The sequence below is a fragment of the Danaus plexippus genome, chromosome 30 (assembly GCF_018135715.1).
Source record: "Danaus plexippus chromosome 30, MEX_DaPlex, whole genome shotgun sequence".
In the NCBI taxonomy this organism is placed as follows: domain Eukaryota; kingdom Metazoa; phylum Arthropoda; class Insecta; order Lepidoptera; family Nymphalidae; genus Danaus; species Danaus plexippus.
Window position 1 is genome coordinate 1213587 of NC_083557.1, and position 20876 is coordinate 1234462.

The window sequence follows — 20876 nt, forward strand, 5'->3', positions numbered from 1 at the left end:
CTGTGAATAATTCAAAAACACGTTGCTTTGGAATTAAAAAATTAACGTCAAAATTGAATTTGACATATTTTTTTGATGATAACCATTTACCGTTTTTGTATATTTACATTGGATTAAAATATAATTATGGCGAAAAAGGATAAAAAGAAAAAGGTAATTTTCAGATACTTAACAAATTATATGTGATAATTAATGATATATTATAACATATTAAATTAATTTCAGGAAAATGAAGAGCCCCCGGGTAATTATGAAGTATTATATACATAGATAGTAAGACTAATGAAAGTAACGAGTAATTTTTTGTCAAATATTCTAATGTGTACACAGAAGTAAGTACTTTTAGTACAATTTCTCTGTCAATATAAACACGAACGATCTTGTTAATATATTAAAGATGTTTCTATACAAACTTTAATACTATCGGTATTGAGTCATGTGCTTAGTAGTATAAGAATAATATTTATATGAGGCTAGACCAGACAGTTAAAAATTTCAATTTCATATTGAAAAAAAAAATCAATATAATTAACGAAGCCAATGTATTATATTAATTAAATACTATTGAAGATAGATATTAAATAGAGAGAGGAGGTTGGACAGTGGGAGTGAGCGTCTAACGCGCGTTAGTTAAGGGCTCCTTAAACCTACACCTGGGTCGTAAGTCCCAGGCACTGATGAAGCTCCTCTCCCTGCATCATGGACCCGGCACCCGCACGTGAATCCATTGAATGCTGAGAGGTTTCGTCTCATCTAAAATATTTAAGCTATCTAAATAAAGTTATAAGTTACAAAAAACCAATGAGTTCTGACCTAAAATTTAAGTTAGGCAACAAACAAGGGCTTAGAACTAAGTATATTATAAATCAACCTTGGAAACCTGGAAGTGAGATTAATACGTTCTTCCTATTAAGAGTCGGAGGTGCAGGAGGAGGTGCTGGTGGCGACTACAGACCTGGAACCAGAACCTCCAGAAGTTCAATATACCGACACGTCCTACACTAGCGCCTCTTTCGAATCATTGCCACCAGTTATAGAGGGTGAGTGACATTCCTCTCCCATACAAATAAACTGATATTTTGTTTTTCTACATTATGTTGATATTAATTAATAAAGAGGTTATTATATACTAAAACGCTATAAAAATATACATCACTGCACTCGCTCGATACATAATTTATGTCTGATTACGGAGATCAAATATCAGAAAAGACTCCCGATAGAAGACTTGTAGTACAATGGATCTGTTTTGTTATAAAAGTGATTATTTTTTTAAGTTGATGTGCTCAAAATCATAGAGCAATCTTAAATTACTTTCCTTCCGTTTTAATATTCGGGCGAAATGTATGTTTGTATAAGCAAAAGATTAACTGCTTTTGTAATATACACTCCTTTCGATTACGCTCAGGAACCGTATTTGGGAGTTTATTATTCTAATAACGCTTTGACTAGCACTTGGTAGGCTATAACCTGATGAGCCGATCACAAGAAAACACCTTGATACTTTAAAATGATTTTATATTTACAAGTACTACCGTCTCGATCGGTATCCAACAGCGAGTGACCGATCGAGTCCCGTTTAAAAAACATACCATACTCAAAAACAAAATAAAATAATACCCACCCTACGTAAAAAAAACTATCACTTTACAAAAATAAATCGGTAAAACATTCCCTTTAAATCGATATAAGTTAAATAGTCATAATTTAATACAATTAGAAGTTATTATGAATATTAACGTCATTTAACAAACAAAATGTGATATTCCATATCAAGGATTAATATGTCGGTAACACATTTAACCGTTTATTTATTACAATATTCCTTTAAATTAAATTAATATTATAATTATAAAATTATTTTAATCAATGCTGTAACGATAATGATTACGTCTTGATAAAAAATGTACATGTCATATAAACCGGTTCCGTGGAATACGTTCTGCTTATTTGATGTTAGATCGATGGCTTTATTAGCAACCAGTCGATGTAACCATGGCATCGCTCTGTCAGAAATTCAATAGGAATTGTAATATATACATATATATATAGTTCACTAGAAAATGTGTTGACAAGGCCTTAACAATCGTATATACTTTTATTAGTGCTAATATGATATACTTAATGATGTACATAGAAGTATAGTATATGTATTATTTAAAACAGATTCGTGTCAATGGAAACAAAAAATGTATTGTTTTAACATATATAAGTGCTTATATAGAACTCATTAATATCATCCAATATTTCAGAACCCAAGCCGAAGAAAAAAAAGGGAAAGAAAAAAGCCGAAGAGGTTTGTTATGTATTATTTAATGTAATATAAAAAATTTCCATGTAAGAAATATTGTCAGCTAAAGACAATGAATAAAAGACGTTATTGTACTATTTAAAAGAATCTATACTATGTCTCAAGTCCAATTTCAGGCCGTCGAAGAGGTAGTAAAGAAGACTAGCAGCGAGTTGTTCCAGTGGTCAGAGGAATCTTTACCCCTTGGTAAGAAACTTCTTTTATCCACTCACTGGTCACCGGTTACTATCATTGCACCTAGACAATATTAGACAACAAAACACGAATAGACGCGTACAAACTGTTACACTATTTATTTATATCAGCAACCTTTATAAGGAATAGTATAGGAAAAGAATAAAAAGATTCGTCTGAAAAAACGAACAAAATCCTAATACTGGATTTACACTCTCGTAAAAATCGCGAGACGAAGCACAAGGTGAGAGTGTAAATAGTCGCTCGCGACTCGCCTCGCGTCTTGTCTAACTCTTCGCAGCCCTCGCGTCCGGAGGTGCGAGCTGTGATACGAGACGAAGCACAAGACGAGGTACGAGGCGAGAGTGTAAATGTAGTGTTATACTAAAAATTCCTAAATCTAATCACAGAAGAACAAGTGCAGAAAGTCGAAGAGGAACAACTCGTTGTTAAAAAGAAAGGAAAAAAGAAAGGAAAGAAAGAAAAAGAGGAGATACCGGACTTCGAAAAGGTGATTGCATCAATCATATCAGTAATCGATGCCTTTGCATGTGATGCTATAATAACCTTGTTTTTATGGCCCAACATCCCACTGCCGTAAAAATTGCGTGTGACAAAAACATGAACCCCAAAAAATATGATGAGTACATTGAATTTTCTATTCTTTATAAGTGAACGTGCCCAACAATTTAAGGGCATTGTTTATTACGGACTGTAGAGCTTTCCACATGATCACTGTTGAGTTTTGTTTAAAAATAAAATCCTTAAGCGGCATTAGTTTAAGATTTTTGTTAAAAACAGCCAAAGAATTGGAAGAAGATGAATAAGAAGGAGAGAGAAAATTGGCTTCTGCAAAGAATTGAAGAATGGAGAGCTGAAAAAGAAGCGGAGAAGTTAGTTAACTTCTCATAAACCTTAATATCCTATCCCATGCATTTGTCACGTACTCCTCGTTATATGAAATAGCGTACTGGTATCAAAACTACGTCGTTTTCACAAAAAGTAGTCTTATTTGGTAGTTAAAAAAGGTACTGTATTTATTACGGCTAACAATAGATATTTATATATATATATATATATAGAACATTTGACATAGCATATACAGGTGAATGTGTAAAAATAGTCTATCACATTGAATTTACAATCGTTGCCTCTAAAAAAATTTGCAATAATATACAGTCGTTTTGTAATCAAAGGCAAGCGATTCTGGCGGGAGCAAAAGAAAAAAGGGCAGCTTTGGCACGTGAAAGGGCCGAACTGATGGCAAAGGATCACGCCGAGCAGGACATAAGAAGAGATATACTCGCAAAGACATGTACCCTGTTTCATAGTGAGAAAGTTTTATTTCTTATTAACAACAATATATATATACCTTATGTGATATAACTTTTCATTTTCACAGAGTACGAAAGAGAAAAATTCCAATTGGGCAGACAAAAACAGCTAGACGAAGAAGTAATAATGACAAAGTCACATTATGTTTTTATTATAAAATTAATATATTAATAAATTATTTTAAATTCAGTGGCAGCAGTATCTGAAGTGCGACGGCTTACCGGATCCCCGTGTTGTGACCCAAATGAATACATACATACACGTTTGGAAGGAGAGTGGCAACTGTGACGACGATGAACTAGACAGGCGCTGTCAGGAGGCGTTGCCAGTATGTAACTCTATTATGTATTCAATAGATAAAAATGAAATTAATCTGCAAGGCATGTAAAAAATATATATTGAATATTATCTTTATCCATTTCTTAAATATTCGACTAAACAGAATTTAAAGAAATAAAAACCTAGAAGGTGAACGATATTCTAGAAGATTATAAAAATATCTGTTTCAGATGTTAGAAATGTTGGAGGAATTCGTGGCTAACTCGAGACAGTACACGGCGCTACAAGCGGCGAATTACAATGAGGTCTGTCTCAAAAACTGCAATAAGATTTATTCAATAACAAATTCACTGCGAAATACTGCTGCAAGTTCATGTCGATAAAAGTGGCTCATAGAATCAAAAATGTGAAAAATGACACACTATGACAAACTACCCGCGTTACCGTCCGCTACTGACGCTTAGTTTCTTATTATTAATACATTAAAAAGTCTAGTATAAAAGCAACCTTTGTCACTCCTTTTGTCGTTCGCTATCTACCAGCGAAAGTTCTGACAAAATAGGCCCAGCCGTTACAGAGATTAGCCGGAACAAACAGACAGACGCACGAAAATTTTAAACATTACTATTTTTGTATATGTTTTGGTCCATTTAATAAAAAGGTATTATTTTAGTATTACAAAAAGACTTTCCATTTTTATATATAAGTATGTATCAAGCATAATAAATAGAGCTAGGTTGCCGAATGTCCAAACATGGGCGTGAAGTCATTGTTGGGAAATTGAAATTAATTTAAACGACAGCCTACATTCTCATAACTTAAATATCATACTTAATATATTTGATAACGTACTTAGTATGAGTACACTGGATACATACATACGAACAGTTTAACTGTTTTTTGACAATAAATTTCCAGGCTGTTTACGTTAAGTTTTTTGTTGTGATAAACATTGACAGGTCCGTTTAGACTTGCGACATCAGCTGTCTGAAGCCATACAATGCGCTTCCTTTACACTGCTTCGAGACCTCGAGAACCGCTTGAAATGGGATTCCATTAAGTTAGCCATGTATGAGCGAGAATTCAAGGGCTTAAGACTGAATTTGTGGGTAGCTGTCCCCTTGCCGACTAGGAAACCGAAGCCAGCCGAACCTGAAATGTAAGAAATTCTTTTGTCGTATGAAGAGTGACGAATCCTCTTAGCATTCAATTCACCATGCGGGTGCCAGGTCCATTGTTGCAGGGAGAGGAGCTTCAACAGTACCTGGGGCTTGCGACCCAGGTGTAGGTATAGGGGTCCCTAACTAACGCGGGTTAAACGCTCAATTAATGATTACGAGACCGAAACACGTAAAAATTTTCATTAAGATATATGAATAGCTGAATTAGGAGGTAGGAGACAACGTACCAAGTGATATGTATTACACTTTGATGAGAAAATAAGGAAGTAAACTCAAGATGAGGTTTTAGGTTTAATGAATGGGAGATAACAAAAATGGTTTTTGTGTTATAAGGGCAACTAAACAGAATATACAGATCCACTCTCGACGTGACTATACATCTTTAACCTAAACACGGATAGTTTAAATTCCTGTCACTAGTAGTATTATGTTTTACCACACTCTGTCTATTTGGGAAATATAAAGATAATAGGAGATTTAAAGCAGTAAGGAAATGCTACAGCTTGCACTTTTCACCATCATGAGATGAGCACAGCAGAAACAGCTTCGACAAACCTGATAATTAAAAATTCCGCCCATGGAAAAATACATTATATGACCATATATAAATTATACGTTAACTAATTTACTGTCAGAAAAACTATACAATATTAACTGTGTAGGGAACCCGTGGAGCTGTGCTTTCCGTCTATAAACGTGGGTGTGAAGTTGCCAAAAACAATAGATGGATCCCGTGTCTGCGTTCGTGCAGCTCGCTCCATGATCGACCTCCTCAGTGAAAGTTCGAGAAGCTTCCACCTGGCTGGAGAAATGCCGAATCGATATGAAGGTAAATTATTGAAGCGAAACTTCTTACGCTACTTCCAACAAGGTTGCGTATATATATATATATATATATATATATATATATATATATATATATAACTGTATAATTTTGTTTGGGTTTCAGATCTCTTTATATTTAACGTAAAAGAACATGTCGAGACCCACAAGCTGAAGAAAGAGCAAGACGAAATAAGAACCAAATTCTATAAGGAAATACGTGAAAAAATCAAAGAAGTTGAGGCCTTTTTAAAAGCAAACCCGTGAGTTATGTAGGAAAAGTTGATTTAGGATGAATTAAATTAGTTTCTATCACAATAATAAATAAATTAAATGGATATTGGTAGTTAAACCAGCAATTTTAGTCAGGCTTGTATTTTATATACATATGTATATAGAGACTTAAAATAAAACAAATATTATCAAGGGAAAAATACTAAACTTCACTATGTTAGAGTACCCTAATCCCTCCACGAAATTGGCTCTTCTCTTCAAAGTATAATAATTGTACTTGCACCAATTTGAAAACGTGATACGTAGCGTTTGGAGTCCCTACCATAGATTTATATACAAAAAATTAATAAAGGAATTACTTTTAATATAGAAGAATATAATAACGATATTTCCTTATTATAAATGTATTTCTGTTGCATCAAACCCTCACGCGCTACTTCGTTTACAAACAATGTGAACCTTATAATGTCAACAGTATATTGCGATACGTTTCAACAATCATCTATTGTCTAAGTTCATTATTCTCATGATATTTAAAATAAAAAAAACTACCAATATGTTTAAATAATTCTAATAATAGGAACGTTTTTCACATGTGTAATATAGGTTGAAAAAAAATAATGTACTCGCTATACGAATGTTACGTGGCATGATAGTTTAGTTAGTGATTATACCGGAGAGCAATATTTCGTAGGTTGCAGTTACGAATCCTGCTCGTGACGACGTATTTTTCATATATATATATATTTTTCATATATATATATATATATATGTAGTGTTCAAGAATCAGCTTAGCATTGGTTTAATATTTAGAATATACTTACAGTAATATCGCCGTGTGTTTACCACATGTTTTTTGTGGTGAAAACGAGATTAATTCTTAATACAATGATGTGAGAAGGTTTATGGCTGAAAAACTGTTAGCGCTCCGTATGTGGTGTGACGCTTCGAAGTTAGGGTAATCATAGAGCAGCCAAACCACAGCAATTCCTTAAACGACTATCAAATGCAAAAAATATATCTTTTCTTAACTGAAAAGTTGGCTAGTTCCAAAATAATATGAGTGTTTCAATTAAACCAAGAATCTTCCTTGAAAGTTAAATCAAATAAAGTGTGAGTTTAAATTTACATATATATGACAGATATACAAAGAACGAGAAAGAAAAAGACGAATTGGACAATCTCAACATGGCTGAACCACCTTTCCTGCCTGATCCAAGAACGTATATAGGAGAACAGAACGGTGCGTGTGTCTTACTTCATCATGCTACTTACATCAGTTTTTGATAACGAGACTTCACCTGCATATTCTGTGCAAAAATGAAGATAGTTCTCTAGACTTCTCAATCAGTCAATCCCTTGGCTTCATTACTGCGAGGTATTAAATTTTCCGTCTCTATTTCGTTTCGTAACACAGAATACTCGAGGGTTTGTAATTTTGATAACGCACGATATCTCATATTTTTGGTCACTTCACTGTTTTATTTATAGTTAGCATTATACATTGAATATAATTTTAAATATATAATTTATGTTCATAAACGAAAATAGTTCCACCACTTCTACTGTTACATTAGAAAATATAAGTAATCTCATTTTACTAATTTAGCTCATTCTGATGGATATTTTTCTTTTAGAATTGGCGTTCGCAAAATATTTAAAGTCTTGCAACACCAGAACTAGGAAAGGAGAGGTCCATTTGCGTAAATATAGGTAATGTTTATATTACATAAAGATACGGGCAACCCAAACTCTATTTGTGTGTTAAAAAAGACTTATCTGATAATTCCTTTTGACGAATAAATTTACGTTCCTTCTTCCTGGTTCAGGGATCTGTGACTCTCAATTTTGTCTCCTTTAGGATCTGCAGTGGCGTTTTAAACCTGGATCTCCTCATAACACCGCCTCAACCGAAGAGGATCCAGGGAGGCATTAATTTGTCCACTTGTAAGTAATTTGTTTTTTGCAAATTGATTGATATACAACAAATATTATTGATCAGAAAAAAAATTATGTTATTGTAACATATTTGATAGTTTTAGGCGATTTATGACCAGCGTCTTTACTTTTGCTTTACACATATAAAAAATCTGTTTGAATAAGTATTAACAAATCAGTTGTAAATTGTATTTCAATAATTTAAACGATTTATGTTACTGTAGAGTTCATAAATAAAATTTTTAAGTTTACATCTGTTATATATCCAATGGATGGGAAGAAAATACAATTTTTGTGTCATTTTAAATAAAACCATTGAATCAAATTAGTAAAAAAATATATAAGTTTCTAGCAATAACTGGAATCCTTTGCTCAAAAATAATTGACGTGGTTAGATAAATTTTATATAAAACAAAACTTACTGTAATATTATTAAAATGATAAACAAGCGGTTTATGCCAGTGACACGTTTTCTGAATGTATTAATTTTAATTTGACAATACTTTTCTTGAGTTGCTTCCAAAATAAATTCCGCTGTGGTTCCTCGCTGGGCCATACGATGTAAGTTTTGGTAACCATTAAATAATGTAACGTGTTTGGACGAAGACGTCTCGGTATTTCCTCCAGAAGGACAAGGATCAAGTCTTCCCGTCTGGTCTCCAACAGCCTAAAAAAATACGTTTTTTTTTCTATAAAAAGAGAGTTTAATGTTCCGCGACACATGTTGTGTACATGTAAATTTCACAAGTTAATCATTTAAATAAAAATTGACTTTGAAGTTAGGTTTGGCCTGCTTAGATGGGGTTTAAATTCAAGCGAAGAGAACTGCATGATGTTGATGAATTCTGACAAAAAAAATGTCAAATTTTAATAGCCTTATACCTGGCGAGAAGATTTCGATAACCTTAGTGTTATTTTAGATGAAATACTAGTCCAAATATTAAAAAGACTAATACAGTGTATGCAATGGCCGCTCTTTTGGACCAAAAATTTAAGATAAGTTAAAAAATAAAAATCTGGTAATACACCCAAAAGTAACTTAAGTATACGTGTCGCTCAAAAGAAGCCTATAAAATTATAAAAGTTAAACGTAATTAAACATAATTACATAGTAACGTCTGCGATGAAATCTTAGTAAATATTAAGAGACCATTGTAGGGAAAGCATTCGAAAAATATTATGGTATTAATAGAGCTCTGAAACATTTATAGATTTTCAGAAAATATAGACTAAACCCTATGTACATTTATATGTAATGCTTTTAAATCACATTCCTCGTCAGTTCATAAAGCATAAGTTATGCTACAAGAGCGAAATACTAATGGGTGGAACTGTTCTAAATCACTTGATTATTGCAAGAAAATCCACTAATCGAGTATATCACTAGTCTATATTTCACCACGTCTGTAAATGTAGCGAAGGTTGTCCCTAACCACAAATCAGAGGGCTTAGGTATTGATGTACGTTTTGCCAGTTTAACTTATGCCAAACGTCGATTTTAATTTTAATAAAAAAAACTACGAAACATTAGACACTTATAAACACTTTTAATAACGATCAAGAGTACTCCTTCAGGTGCATTCGGAAGCTGTACATAAGTTATAAATAAAAAAAATTGTCGTCGCCCAAACCTGTTTGATAACTTGCGACTATATTACCTGCTTTATAAGTAATAATCGTCGTTACTATTTTTTTAATGCCTCCATCACATTAAAGATATATGTTAACTTTCTAATCATATTAAAGTTGTTCATGGTCATTATCATATAAAAACGTTTGTATAGAGAATAATCCAAAAAGTTTCTTACATCTGACTGACGTGAAGGTAAAAAAAAAATTACTACATTAGTCGATCAGTATTGTACACTATCTCGAATCTTATAGCGGTCAGTTATGTACGTTTGTACAACACGTTTAGTCTTTGGATAATAAAAATACACAATATTATTGCAAAGCTAAAGGAACCGAAACTATTAGACAGATCAATTTCAGGTTATCTAAAAAATTATCTTTGTATGATTTTTTATATAATAACTAAATTGTTATCACACGACGTAAAATCGATTTTGGACAACATGCACTTGTAAGAGTCAATATATTTGCAATAACAAGAGATAAGTATTTTTAAAACATTTGCTACAATAAGTAATTGTTTCATATTATATATTTGTACACTTATATAACTATATATTACACACGTTCAACACTTTTATAGCACTGTAAAGTGTTTAAAGCGCAGTGTTATTAAATTTAAAGTGATTAAATTAATCATTTAAAAGTATTGGTAAAAAAAAATCCTTTAAATCCACTTCATTGTGTAATTAAAATTTTCATAATGTTTAACTCGATTTCTTATAATTTGTTATGTGTTTATTTATATTCTATATATAGCGAGCGCAGATTAAGTACATTTCCTGTAGAATAGTGACCAGGTCGAATTTAAGACCGTGCAAAGTGGAGGAGTTTGAGCTGGAAGGCAGACCCTGGCTAATGCTGGGATAAATTGCCAGGAAGAAGAGGAAGTAACCAGGTCTATTTTATATATTACCTGTGCTGTGCTAAATGCATTTCAAACTGACACCACTGACTCAGTAGAAATCTCTTGGATATGATGAGGATTATTGAGCGTGACCGGTCCATGCAGGACACTATGTTCTCCAGGATCGACAGACCGACCTAAAAGAGAAAATGTTCAAATAAATTAAAATATCAAAAGTCGTGATGGCCTGGAGGTTAAGGCCCGCCTCTCATACGTGAGGGCGCGGGTTCGAAACCTGGCAAGTACCAATGTGATCTTTTCCGAGTCATATGTACTTTCTAAGAGTATTTAGACACCACTGAAAGACGGTGAAGGAAAACATCGTGAGGAAACCTGGTCTTATAGTTTCAAATTATAAGATTGAAATCGCCAACCCGTCTTGAGCTAGCGTGGTGATTAATGCTCTAACCTTCTCTATGTGAGAAGAGGCCTTTGCTCAGCAGTGGGCTCCGATAGGCTGATGATGATGATGATGATGAAATTAAAATATTATAAGGACTATATATTCATTAAAAGTAAACTAATATAAATATCTCGGTTAAAATACAAACAGGATATTGATTATTAATTATTTTTCAACTTCATCACCTACCTGGAAATCTCTTTCGTGTAGACAAACACTTATGTTGCAGTCCTGTTCCACGTGAGGCAGGAAATAATCTAAAACCCACGCCCTGTCCTCGTTGCAATATGATATAAAGGCGTCGTAGTTAAAAATTGTCGTATCTAAAAACATTTTTAATAATTTTTTATACCAGCAATAATATTGACATCTTGTTATGGTCGTTATAATTATTTGAAAGTTTTCTGCTTATATTTCTTACGCACTCGTTATCTGCCCTGGATATAATAAATTATTTGGAGGAACATACTTCCACTGTTCAATAAAATTTTTTCAAAATATAACAAACAAAAACTCACCATTGATTATGACGTCCTTGTTAATCAAGCTCAAAGTGGTGGTATTCTTGAGATTTATCCAGAAATACTTAAAATTTCTCCTATACATGTACATGAAAATCAATGTCGGGAGCAACAGAACTGGTATGAGGAATAGCAAAAAGAATCTCCATTTCGCCTCATCTGCCTGTTCAATATCATAGTTCCGATTCAGGTTAGTGCATTCCATTATTTTGTTTACGTTCGTGAGTTTGCCTTCCGATGCTATCAGGCAACGAAACCTATAAGGGTCATTTTTATTGACAAGCAACACGAAATTTCCTCTTAATTGAAAAACATTATCCATTCTCAATGTTCTGTTTCCATTGAGAATGCTCGTGTTCTGTCTTCTAGTTATGATATTGTTAAAGTATGTCAAGCCGTTATTAAGAAACAATGTGTCTCCCTCGTTATCTCGTTCAAATTCTATGAGCGGGTGTTCCACGGAATATTCGTTATTTATGCTAATACCGTATATATCTCTAAGAGCACAACTGCAGATCAAAAAGTTATATGATAAATCAACATATGAAAGATCTTGAAAATCATCGAGCATTTCTTGAGTTACAACGTTCATGTTGTTTGAGTTTAACGAGAGCAGCTTAAGTTTCGGCATAAGTGAAAATACTTTTGAGAACCAGGCCAACTTTCTGTTATGACTCAAATCGAGAACCTGTAATTTTTTCAATGTAATCGATACGTTTTGTCTCACAACAGCTATTTCGTTTTTCCTCAATTGAGCTATTTCCAAATACGTTAAATTGTACAAGCAATCAATGGTTTTCATGTTTACTTCCTGTGCATAAAGCACTTGCAACGAATTCTCTAAGCCCCCTAATACTGAACGTGTATCAAAAATGTCCTTATTGCCGGATACATCAAGAAATCTCAGTTGTGTCCCATCGAAGGTTCTCGGTCTTAACCTGCGAAGACCCGAAAAACATAAAGATAAACTTTTTAACTGTTTTAAATCTTTAAGCATTGGAATGTTGTTGTCTCCAAACGGGGAGTACGACAAGTCCAAGGATACCAATCTCAAGCCCCGAAATTCGTGTCTATTTTCAAAATTAAAACTTATCGTTTTATATACATCGTCAAGAGCATCGTTTCTACTTAAATCTAAATGTATTAAATTTTGTAATCCGGAAAATGTGTCTGCTTCTATGTGATAAATATTGTTCTCACTTAAATACAACATTGACAACTTAGGCATTGACTTGAAGGCGTATGAACCTAAGGATCGAATGCCACATGCTCTTAAATCCAGCTGTAACAGGTTTTCAAAATTAACGTCTTTGAAACCCGCGCCCCAAGAGGATAGATCTGAAATAAAACTGACTTAAAATCAACTAAACCTAAACCATCTTCTTCTGGTACAGACGCAGCATCATCTTTTATATTCTACTTACATCGATAACGTTCCTTATCGATTATTTCTTCTCCATTGAACGAAGTTAAATTTACTTCGGGTGACACATCATAGTCATCATTCCTCGTGAGATAATTCATGCTAAATTCATTGCCATAGAAAGTTACATACTCAATAGTTTCAGCGAGACTTCTGCCATGATGATCTTGTAAGTGAAATACCTGGAAAATAACTGGAAAATAACTATTCGATGTTATCTTAATTTGTCGTGATTATGATATAAAGTTAATATATTTACATCCGGTATACTTCGCAGCCCACATTTGGTCATACTGAAATATTTGATTCTGTCATAACCTTTGAGTTCAAATTCTTTTAGGTATCGTTCGATCTTAAGCATAGGACCTTGTATCCCAGATAAGTCCAATTTACTTTTAAAATCTGGAATGTCAAGAAAATTTTATAATATTGCATAATATTAAAATAGCAAAAAGTCTACTATCTCAGTTTGGCTAAAATGTTTAAATTACTAATATTCATGGTATCTTAACAAAATTAACGTTATTTAATTTCGTCTGTTAGGAAGGATCACTTACGTTGTTTCCTATTCGATTATTAAAAAAATTCTAACTACCTTACAATCTGAATATTTCAAAGGATGGTCCTATTTAACATAAGGAAGCAGTTTGTATATTTTGCTAAAGATTCCAATGAATTACTGAAATTAATTGTTATTACTTATATAATTTAAACATATTTGGTACAGTGATAGTAATTTTTATAATAAAACTAATATTTTTCGAATTTTCTAGCGAATTTTATTATTTTAAAAACTGCATAATTCTACCGTAAGCGTATTCTGACGGTATCCAGAGCGGTACGCCAGAAAATTAAGCAAACGTTGGCGGTAGATGATAAATAACAAGGATCAACTGACAGACATTCACATTCTGCCCGTGATCACGGCTGCTGAAAAGTAACCGAAACGTCGGGATTATGTAGTTTTTAAATAATAAAATTTCGCGTAGTAAATCAGAAAAATATTAGTTTCATTTTAATGAATACTCGCGAAAGTCTCAGATCCCGTTAGACTAATTTTTATATTTATCTCGTCTTACCCACATTTGCGGTGAAATAACCATATCTGTCGACCCACGACTGTATGTCCGTCATGTAACCTGATAAACATCTGTCGGATATTTGACAATTTACTATATTGGCAAAAAAACAGGAGAACAATCTGAAAGGAAATATCTCTCATTTAATTTCAACTCTTTCGTTCATATAATGTTGTCCATTCCAGTTAACTAGCAACTACGCCCTTAAACTAATCTAACTCGGACAAAACTTTTTATTAGATAAATAGCTAATCTTTAGTCTTATCTCTTTCTTCATTTGTTTTCTTTAATAAAATCAAAATCGACATTATTTTTTAATATAACGAAGCGTGCATCGCGTGTGACGTGCGTCGAAAGCAGCCCTAATAGGCTCGTTTCAAATTTGGTTCGGTAGAGAGAGGAGCTTTGACGGTGCAGGTGAGCGTTTAACGCGCGTTAGATAGAGGCCTATCAAACCTACTCCTGGGTCGCAAGTCCCAGGCACTGTTGAAGCTCCTCTCCCTGCATCATGGACCCGGCACCCGCACAGTGGATCCATTGAATGCTGAGTGGTTTTGTAATGCAATTTGATTATTTCGATATCGATAAGAGAAATCAAAATTAAGTAAACATGAGATAAAAAAAAATATTCATATAAATTTGTTTACAGTACATAATTTTTTATGACTTATACCAAAAAAAAAAAAACAACCTGAATTAAATAATATTAAAAACTCACATAGGTGCCAAAACCATTTTGCTGAATCCATTTTGGTGATACGTCATTCCTTTTCACATATCTCTTTGAACACTAAGACTGAGACTAAGACCATGCACTTCTCGTGTCGCTTACGAGACAATATTTGTGCGGACTCGACGCGTTTCGATAACACTAGGAAATCAATTTGTATTGAGATTACAGATATGATATACCTTATCTTATTTTGTTTTCAAAAGGTATTGATTAATAATGTTTGTCATTTACACGATATAAAATAAATACCAATTATTCATCAGCTGTTTTAATAAAACAGAAAACTTCTATTTTACTGACGTCGGAATAACTCTATTATAAAAAATCTATTATGGAAATAACTATTTTATTTCATGTAACAATTTGATATATTTTTTTTTTTAATTTTGTTTATAACCGTAATTAATTAATATGGATTTAAAAATAAATATTTAACGAATTTTAGCCGTATTTTTAATAAAATATATTTTATTCTAATAAGATTTTTTTTTTATATTTAATTACTGTTTTAAAGTGCTGATCGTGATTTACTAAAGAGGTTTCTATCATCGATGAAAAGTTTGAATTAAAATATTTTTAACAAAAAAAAGAAAGGCAGTTTTGATTTTCAAACAACAAAATAACTTTAACTTTATAAAGGAATGGTCTATAAATGTTATATTGTATCACACAATAGGGTTTAAAATCCTCCATTGTACACGAAGCTGGCAGAATATACTGTGCACGTCTTTGCACGGATGAAGGCCGTATTATTAAAAAAATAATAATTAAGATTTTCTGTAAAAATTCTAAATTTGAGTGGCTTTGTTTTGATATTTGTATAAGTTAACTTGTGTTTCGTCAGTGGAACTTCCTAAGCAGCTTCGTCCTATGAAGTACCAGGTTCAGTACAGGTCCCCGTCCCCTCCACCCCCCGGGGTTACGAGGACTCCAGAGGAAATAGAGGCGGAGATGAAAAAAGTTGAAATGCAATATGAGAAGTTGGCCCTAGTATCCATAGAGTGAGTATTTATTGATTAATTACTGGAACATATTTTAATGCAGCCATTTTGGAACGAATTTAATTAGTACCACAGTTTATAACTCTTACCTTGAACAAAATATTTACGCCAATCGGGTTCAGTCTTTCTGAATTAATCAGGATTTTTCCAACTGGCAATATATCCTGAACACGAAAATATATAAATTATCATTTTTATTAAAATTATATATATATATATATAAGAATTTTCTGATCTGAATATTATGATTTTATATTGAACATTGATTGCGCATTAAAATTGATCTTTTATCCGTCCTCAAAAGATTTCGGTCACAACTTCTTGTAGTATAGCAACACTGAAAGTCTATTGTTCTTGTTCAGCCTCTCCGAAGACGTGATGTGGTCGGAGCCACCTGTGATCTGTCAGTGGCAAGAAGCAAGGAAACTGTGGACGTCAAATTATGTCAACGATTATAAGTTTAATGAAGATAAATTGACAGTACAATTCAGGACTGGCGTTCTCTGTATGTTAGTCGTTAGAAATCCCTTTCGAATAAAATTTTCTATGACATTACTATGAATAAGCACTGAAATAAACTGTTAATTGATTTCTTCTAGAGACTGATAGTTAGCTAGGTAACTTATAGGATTATAATTTTACCTTTCATTCCGTGTAATTTGTATGAACAAGTTATAAGAGTTGTATGTAGTGTGACGTCGTAACACAGACGATAGATGGCTCTGACGGTTGAATAACTAATATCTTATCTAATATATTATTTATCTCTAAACACAATAGCAAATACTATGCGAGTAAAGTCGCGGTCAAAATCTATATAATTCGTAGGGCCGATCGGGATCGCTGTGTTGAGATATGGAAATCTTCCGTATCAAGGATGGGATATCAGACCAGATTCTAATAGGTAAGTGATCTTATCCATAGAGGTTAGTCATAGACATAGCATTTGATAAATACAACTTAGAATTTTAACATCGAGATTATTTAGATATGAAATAATAAAAAAAAAAAGATAAGCATCCCAAAAATATTGATATTCTCAAATAGCAAATCACTATGACGTTGATTGGTTTTCAGTAAAGGCGTCACAATAAGTGTGACCGGTGCATGTGTGTCCGTCACGTTTGTGTGTATCGGGAATTCTGTTAGATTGAAATGGATAGCGAATGCTACCACTCCCGCCTTGAAAGAACATTTTGATAAGCCGTACAGCGTCAAGAAGATGGTTCAGGTTAGTGAGATAAGTACATGCATATCAGGTTCGCGAATAACTCAATTAATGATGATTATAATTAATAATTAATAATATATGAAATGAAAAGTTTTCAATATTTAATGTAGTTTGCCCAAAACACGTAATAATTCCTAAAATTTATGAATTTTTCCTTCAATATTGTCAATAACAAGATAGTATTTTTTTATTCGCACGTATAGTCCTTTGTCTATTTCAATGTAGATCATGCGCGAGGCGGCCTGCGACTTCTTCCCTGACTTCGACGGTCACAACCACGTGGAAGGCTCCTGCCCCAAGGAGTGGGTCAGCGAGAGACACAACTATCACGCTATGGCATTTCTGTCTCGAGCTTATAACTTTCAATGGAGCAGGTTTGATTTAAATGCTTGACGACCATCGTAGAGTCGTGTCGTGTCGTTTCCAAGAGACTAGCTGTCATGTCTAACTTAATTTCCTGCCCTTAATCGCCTTGCATTTTCATCAGCTCTTGTTTTTATGATAAAAGGGATATAATAATATAAGTCCTCTTTAAAATCGGTTGAAATACTGTATATTTTTACAGGTGGAACGCCGCAGCCGGAAGTCGTAATATTATAATACAATTCCGTGAAGCAGTCGACCGGAAGAGAGAGGTGGGTGACACACCAAATAGGATATGTTAAAGGGAATTAGGATGTTTATTGGTTTGTTAGAAAAACTACTATTATTATTCTTTTAGACGCAAATATTTTTATTTAAATATTTGTAATGGATTAAAATGCACACGCGACGGAAACTTGTCAGCATTCCTTGGATTCAACGCGCGGGTGTCGGGTCCATGACGGTGAAAGGAGAGGAGCTTCAACAGTGCCTGGGACTCGCGACCCAGGTGTAGGTTTAAGGACCCTATCTAACGCTCGTTAAATGCCCTCCGTCCAAACTCTCTCGTATATTATCCGACCTATATTATCAGTCTTCCGACCGAGAAATTTAAATGGTGCATTTTCCGTAACCGTAGAAACGCATTGACCGCCTAACGATAATCCCGGATCGTATGAGGTGTATCTTGTACTCCGCCTACCGAGACACAGACAGTGACATTTACTTGGTTTTGTCCTCAATCCATCGGTCCACTCACAGAATCTATCCACTTCATCTAATACTACTTGACAGTGTTTGGGGTTACGTGTCAGTATTGCGAGATCGTCAGCGAAGGCTAAAATGGATTCCGTGTATTTATTATTAAACTTGAACCGTTACCCTCATTTTTTCTCGTTGCTTATTATAATAGTTTATCTACTAAGATATTAATTACAATGTAGGCAAAGTTACGTGACATAATTAGTATGTTATGATTTAGGACTATTTGTTGGACTGTATTGGACTGTGTTAATTCAAAGATATATTTTATGTTTGTTATCATTTGCCTGATATTAAACAGTTCGTAAATATTATTTTGATTTAGGACTAAGGACCACTCGCTCTCATCCTTAGAATGCGCTATCAAATCTTATAGTTTCATCCCCATTTGTTCATTGTTTTTATACAGGTTTTCGACCTGTCTTCGCTTACTTAAGTTTATAACGACATTCTAGAAAATAGTTTCAATAAATAACAATACTTGTCTTATTAGACTGAGGCTTTTAATACGTTGGATAAACATACTATAAGGTTATTTTTCCTTCTATTCCTGTACATCCTGTACATACAATAATGCATAACTTAATTCAGGATTTCCTAACTATATACATGCACACATGCACGCATATCACGCGTGCATATTGTAGTGCAGCTATTAAAAATTTTCTCTCCATCTGTTATGAACGTTGAAGGCTTTCAAATTTAGTATGATATATAAATATTATCATCGTGACGGAGAAGATAATCACTTCACGAAAATAAATTAATGCAATCAGTGTTACGCATAGCACTGATAAGAGTATGTGAACTTTTTTGCAACACTAGCCTCATCACCTAACATGTCTCACATATAATAACAGATATATATATATATATATATATATATATGTTTTATTTGAAGCTATTCTGTATATTTTCACTCCTTAATGAACTATTGATTAACATCAGGTGATTTTATTTATTAAATAAGAAGTAAGGTTTATTTGGTTTGATAAATATATTATTGTAATAACAGGCAAAATTTCATTTACTACGTGTCACGCCGCAGAGAGCTGTAGTTCTCAAATGCATTGAGCTGTCGCCAGAATTCAACATGGACGCCATAGTCGGATTTCCGGTTCGTAATTTTAATAATTTTTTTAACTAACCCTCATGGATAAAGCTATATCGTTTGTGTGTTATGTTTAAAATAATGTTTTTTAATATTTCCCACACGGGCGGATATGAAATAAATGGTTATTATCCTAGGTACAAATTAGTGTTTATTTTATTTTTTTCCCATGTATATATATATATATATATATATATATATATATATATATATATATATATATATATTTATATATTCAGTATGTATGTTTTCATATAATGTTTATAAGAAATAGGCACTTGTTTCCCAGTGGTTCGTCAGTACTGCATACACCGCGTTCGTGAATGAATACTTTTAAACGGTATTCAGATAAACATTGATAACTTGTACTAAGGGTGCAGATTATATCAATAAAAAATCGATAACGCATCAAATATAGATTGCAAATTGTAATTGAATTAATTACATTTATTTATGAATGACGATTTTTTTTTAAATAACCCACACATTAGCACAGAGGTGCCATCTGTTAGGTATTCTTAGGAATTTCAAACTAAATAACATGACCGCTGTAATGTCTCGTGCCACTATTATGATTAATTACTATTATTGTTATATTTCCCTCACATTGTAAGCAAAATAATATTGAAAAGATAAACTAATATATTGGGTTAAGACTTGAAATAAAATGATAGTGGAAAATGTAGATGATAATACTAACACGAGCGGGACTCGGACCTCCACGCTTCCTGTAATATTTTTCAGTTTTATCCGGACCTCTTCACGCTGAACATGTCTTACGGCTCCGTGGACGCGAGACGAACAACATTCAACATGAAGTTCAGGCTCGTGGAGACCGTGTTCGATATGTTGCAGGAACTTAAGCTATGTAGCTACTCGTGATATAGACAAATTGATATTTTTTTTTATTTTGTCAAAAAAAAACAACCAGGAATTTTGGTCCACTAAATCGGTGTTTTGGAGCTATAACGAAAATTTTTTTTTTTTTTTGGATTCAAAAAGAAACTAGTTTTTTGTTTTGACATCAATATTTTGGAGAAAATGTTACGTTTTTTTTTTATACAAAGTATAATTTTATTACCAATCGATTTTTTTTTAAAGTGATGTACCTACATGTTCGCAAAATGTCATTAATTATATATATTTTTTTAAGGTTCCTTTTAAATCAAGATTGAGTGATCGAAATATAAAAAAAATATTATTTGAATTATGAAATATAAACTTTATGCTCGTTTAATTTGAGTTTTATTTGATTTAGAGCTAGAAATGAAGATTTTTATATCCAGTGTGTTTGTCGGAGCACTTGTCCAATTTGATTTTTATGATCTGTGACGTCACCCGACACGTTCACTGTTTTCGACAGTCGACTTATCACTATCCATATTCTATTTAACTAATAAAACACTTAAATGACTTTTTTAGACTTTAACTTGCATGTG

General features: G+C 33.1%; 2 protein-coding genes across 3 annotated transcripts; one reads left to right on the forward strand and one right to left on the reverse strand.

Moving 5' to 3' along the window:
* The first annotated feature begins 10 nt into the window (after positions 1-10).
* Positions 11-20770, forward strand: LOC116776479 (dynein axonemal intermediate chain 7-like). The gene is made up of 25 exons (XM_061525468.1): positions 11-153; positions 226-244; positions 915-1040; positions 2253-2296; positions 2428-2497; positions 2896-2996; positions 3287-3378; positions 3682-3815; positions 3888-3940; positions 4011-4148; positions 4330-4404; positions 5059-5258; positions 5943-6109; positions 6230-6365; positions 7479-7579; positions 7974-8049; positions 8198-8283; positions 15817-15973; positions 16336-16478; positions 16802-16877; positions 17051-17204; positions 17430-17578; positions 17770-17839; positions 19342-19443; positions 20182-20770. Exons 1-25 carry the CDS (start codon positions 127-129, stop codon positions 20317-20319), a joined length of 2634 nt encoding a protein of 877 aa, XP_061381452.1. The 5' UTR covers positions 11-126; the 3' UTR covers positions 20320-20770.
* LOC116776673 (toll-like receptor 3) lies at positions 8601-15100 on the reverse strand. 2 transcript variants are annotated; one of them, XM_061525656.1, is made up of 8 exons: positions 14958-15100; positions 14240-14361; positions 13420-13562; positions 13162-13342; positions 11735-13090; positions 11406-11539; positions 10823-10950; positions 8601-8941 (listed from the first exon to the last, which is right to left on the reverse strand). In XM_061525656.1, the coding sequence occupies exons 1-8, from the start codon at positions 15002-15004 to the stop codon at positions 8728-8730; spliced, it is 2325 nt and encodes a 774-aa protein (XP_061381640.1). In that variant the 5' UTR covers positions 15005-15100; the 3' UTR covers positions 8601-8727. The 2 variants fall into 2 exon arrangements, with proteins under 2 accessions (XP_061381640.1, XP_061381641.1); XM_061525657.1 differs by having other exon boundaries at positions 8602-8941; positions 11735-13075.
* Positions 20771-20876: the final 106 nt, after the last annotated feature.